Here is a 3,902-nt window from a genome sequence, read left to right as displayed (position 1 = left end):
TGGATTTTCATTGAAATTTTGAAGTTTATTGTAAAAATATTTTTTTTGCCCCCTGATTTTTCGGGCCAATTTTGAAGGGGGGGGGGGGGGGGTGACAAAAACTTTTAAAAATATTTGTACCAGCCTAACTACATTTAAAACAAAATTGGTGAAAATCGTAAAACTTTGGGGCGGTGCCAAAAAAGAAGGGATTTTTGCATGTTTCGATAGGATTACCAGCTCCGCTAAATTTTAAGCATGTTCAGAAAAAGTCAATTTCGAGTGGTGTTCCGCTTCGTGAAATGGTGAAATATTATCTTTTTTGTTCTTTTGTTATTGTGTTAAATGTTATTGTGTGATATGACCGAGGATTGAAAAAAAAGTTGTTGGTTGGTATGTTACATTTGACAAGGAAAAAAATATCCGTCAGCGTTGATGTTTGTGTTCTTTCAAAAAAAGCTAGAAATCTGATAAGTTTGGTTCGAAAACCTTTGATTGATTTTGATTTTCCATAAACATCATGAGCTTATAGTTTGGGTTTTAAAGAACAACTTTGCTGAAAACATCGAAGAGATACGTCTACATCGCCTTAATTATTTTTTTCAAACTTAAATCAAACTAAGGGATTATTGTTTGTGCCAAAACAAATCTCTCTGATGTCTTCGGCAAACTTGTTCCTTAAAACACGAACTATAAGCTCATGATATTTTTGAAAAATAAAAAAACGGCGAAAACCAAAACGCATAGATCTTACGAGTTGATTTCCATTTTAAATTGATTTGGCTTGGGATGCTCGAGTTCGTTACCAATTTGGCTCAAGCTGTGTACAGGTAAAAAAGGCCCTCCTGTAAAATTTTCCCGAAAAATTAGGGGGCCAAACAAATTACTGATGATAAAAAAAAATAATTGAAAAAACACAATCTAAACTATTAAGGATTCAATAACGTTATTTCAATATTTTCAATCACATTTATCACATCAATAATATATGCAAGAATAACAATATTTTCATGAACTTATTGATGTATAGATAATTTTTTAGCATTACTGTTACAATATTTAAAGCAAATTTCACGTTTTTGTTTGGTACGCATTTGTTGACTGTATACGCCCTTCCTATAACACACATGCACCCCTAACGCCTTATGGGGCGAAACACCCCCCATTGAAGTATCCTGGATACGGGCCTGGAGACCGCTTACACTCCCGGAATGCTGATCGGGCTGCCTCCGTCCAAACGAGCTTTCGGGTATCGTTTTTCTTGTTCCCGGGGATGAGGTTTCGCAACGCAAGCTGGACATCGGTAGCATGTGGGATGAATCGCTTGTAGCTGTTCAAGAGCGCTAAAAACCGCCGCAGATCTTTCACCGTCGCTGGTTCCGGGAAATCGCTCACAGCTTTCACACGATCCGGAAGCGGCAGGACACCTTCGTGGCTGACGACGTAGCCGAGAAACTCAACTTGTTCCCGAGCGAACTTGCTTTTGGCCATGTTAATGACCAATCCGAAATCTCGTAGGCGCTCGAAGACCTTCCGCACGTGCTGCTTGTGCTCCGCCGCGGTGGCAGATGCAATACAGATATCGTCCATGTAAACGACGACGAAGTCCAGGTCGCCGAGCACCTTATGCATGAACCGCTGAAAGGTCTGCCCCGCGTTGCATAGGCCGAACTGCATCCTGGGGAACTCGTAATGGCCGAACGGTGTGATTACGGCCGTTTTCTCTATATCCTCCTCGTTCACAGGGATTTGGTGGTAGGCGCGAATCATGTCCAACGTTGTAAAAATGGACTTTCCCTGGAACGCATATAAAAGGTCGTGTATATGAGGAACAGGATACCTGTCGGGGACAGTCACCTTATTGAGCGCGCGATAGTCACCCACAAAACGCCACTGTCCGTCCTTCTTGGGGACACAATGTAGAGGACTTGCCCAGCTGCTCGATGAAGGACGCGCTATTCCAAGATCGCACATAACCTTGAACTCCGCTCTAGCTGCGTCGACCTTGTCCGGTGCCAAGCGACGAACCTTGAATGCAACGGGGGGACCTTTTGTTTCGATGAAATGCTTGACGTCGTGCTTTGCAGCTGTTTGCATCGAGTTCGGGACGGTGATAACCCGGAATTCCTGCAGAAGGTCTCGGAACGGATGGTCGAACCCAACCGTAGTCACGCCGAAAACAGCAGCAGATGTCAATCCGGCCGATGACTGCAGTCCTGTTTTTCCGTCGGTGAGGCGATGGTTCTTCAAATCGACGAGAAGACCGAAGTTTGCGAGGAAGTCGGCGCCAATTATTGCCATCCCCACATTCGCAATCAGGAAATTCCAGCAGAACTTCCTTCGAAGGCCAAGGTCGGTGTTTACGAAGCGAGAGCCGTAGACCTTGATGTTGCTTCCATTTGCGGCGTGAAGCTGGATGTCAGATGTTGGGTTTCGTTTGTCTGACATTTGAGCCGGAACGATTGACACGTCCGACCCCGTGTCGATCAAATATTTTGTTTTGCTCGAACGATCGTAGATGAAGACGGCGACTTTGCGATAGGCCGCCCACCTCCGCCGAAACAGGTGGACGATCACTCAGTTTTTTGAAAACTGACACGGCTCTCGGCACCTTGTGGCCCGAGTACCATACTTCTTGTGGTACCAACAGATCTCCTCCGCAGAACGCCCGGGCCTCGATACAGATCGGCCCCTCGAAGTTGATCTTGTCCGCATCCTCCGAACCTCCGCCGTCAGGAAAGCAACTTGTTCGCGCAAATCGTCTGTTGACATATCCTCCGAGTGCGCAGCTGTTGATACGGCTTGTCTGCTTGGACCGGGATTCGCAGCAACAGCGGCAACGTTCAACGCCGACTCCAGCATCTTGTCCGCCATCTCCGCTAACTTGGTCAAACTCCCGTCGCTGATGGCAAGTATCGCTTTGACGTTCGCCGGCATCCTCTGGAGAAACAGCATCTTCAGCAATTCGGGGTTGACGTTCAATCCCATTGACAGCTCCTGCATTTTGGCCAGCAGGTGTGTGGGACGCATGTCACCGAGGTCACACGAACCGAGAAGTTGTTCGAGTTTGCCTTGAGGTGACATCACGAAACGGGAAATGAGCCGACTTTTGATTGCGGGATACTTGTTGGTTAGAGGAGGGTCAGTGACCAAGTCCGCTATGTGGCAAATTGTCTGCTGGTCCACTTTGGCCACTATGTGGTTATACTTCGTGTGGTCCCGAACAACGCCGGCCAGGGCGAATTGGGCCTCAGCCTGTGCAAACCACATGGCGGGGTCGTTGCGCCAGAAATCGGGTAACCTCACAGCTACCGATGCGGCGACGGCGGCATTCTCGGCTCCGGCGGCCTCCTCGTTCGCATCCGTGTTTGTTTCGACCTCTGGCATTTTGCCTTCAGTTTTAACTTTAGTCGTCGGGGTCACCAGTGTGGAATATCGCAATGAGGGCGCATCGAAATAAAGACGACCGGTTACGTACAGGTTAAAATCAGACTGACTCTTTATTTACACCGGACATCAAACTGTCAATACGATGACACGACTAATGACGCAAAGGGCGAGTCCACAGACTCCGCCACATATCTAATGAAGAAGTGAGCAAGCAAGTTTCTGGAAAAAAATGGCAAAATAATTGATAAGCATCTAAAAACTGGATGGTAATAGGATCGAAGCCTTAACTGGACAAATATACGAGCCGTTTGGAGTAATACAGAAATGTAGTAATGAACATAACGAGTGAACAGTAAAACAAATTTGGAAAAGATGTGTCAACGTTTATTTCCTCTCATTTTATTTCAATCGTCACTTTTTCAGCAGTACTGCAATATCGTCCTTCGCTCTTGCAGAGCATTAACAAAATTTACGGTTTGTGAAACCCGAAAGGAAAAAAAATCATGTTAAACTTGTGGTGGTTCCCACGCGTC

At 46.1% G+C, this 3,902-nt stretch overlaps 1 protein-coding gene across 1 annotated transcript; it reads right to left on the bottom strand.

The window, feature by feature from the left end:
- Positions 1-1,122: 1,122 nt before the first annotated feature.
- LOC128093378 (uncharacterized) lies at positions 1,123-3,366 on the bottom strand. Its single transcript, XM_052709934.1, has 4 exons — positions 2,830-3,366; positions 2,577-2,785; positions 1,837-2,530; positions 1,123-1,776 (listed from the first exon to the last, which is right to left on the bottom strand). The coding sequence occupies exons 1-4, from the start codon at positions 3,364-3,366 to the stop codon at positions 1,123-1,125; spliced, it is 2,094 nt and encodes a 697-aa protein (XP_052565894.1).
- Positions 3,367-3,902: the final 536 nt, after the last annotated feature.

Source organism: Culex pipiens, chromosome 3 (genome assembly GCF_016801865.2).
Source record: "Culex pipiens pallens isolate TS chromosome 3, TS_CPP_V2, whole genome shotgun sequence".
Lineage (NCBI taxonomy): Eukaryota > Metazoa > Arthropoda > Insecta > Diptera > Culicidae > Culex > Culex pipiens.
Note: the sequence above shows the minus strand (reverse complement) of the source record. Positions and strands in the feature narration are given on the sequence as shown.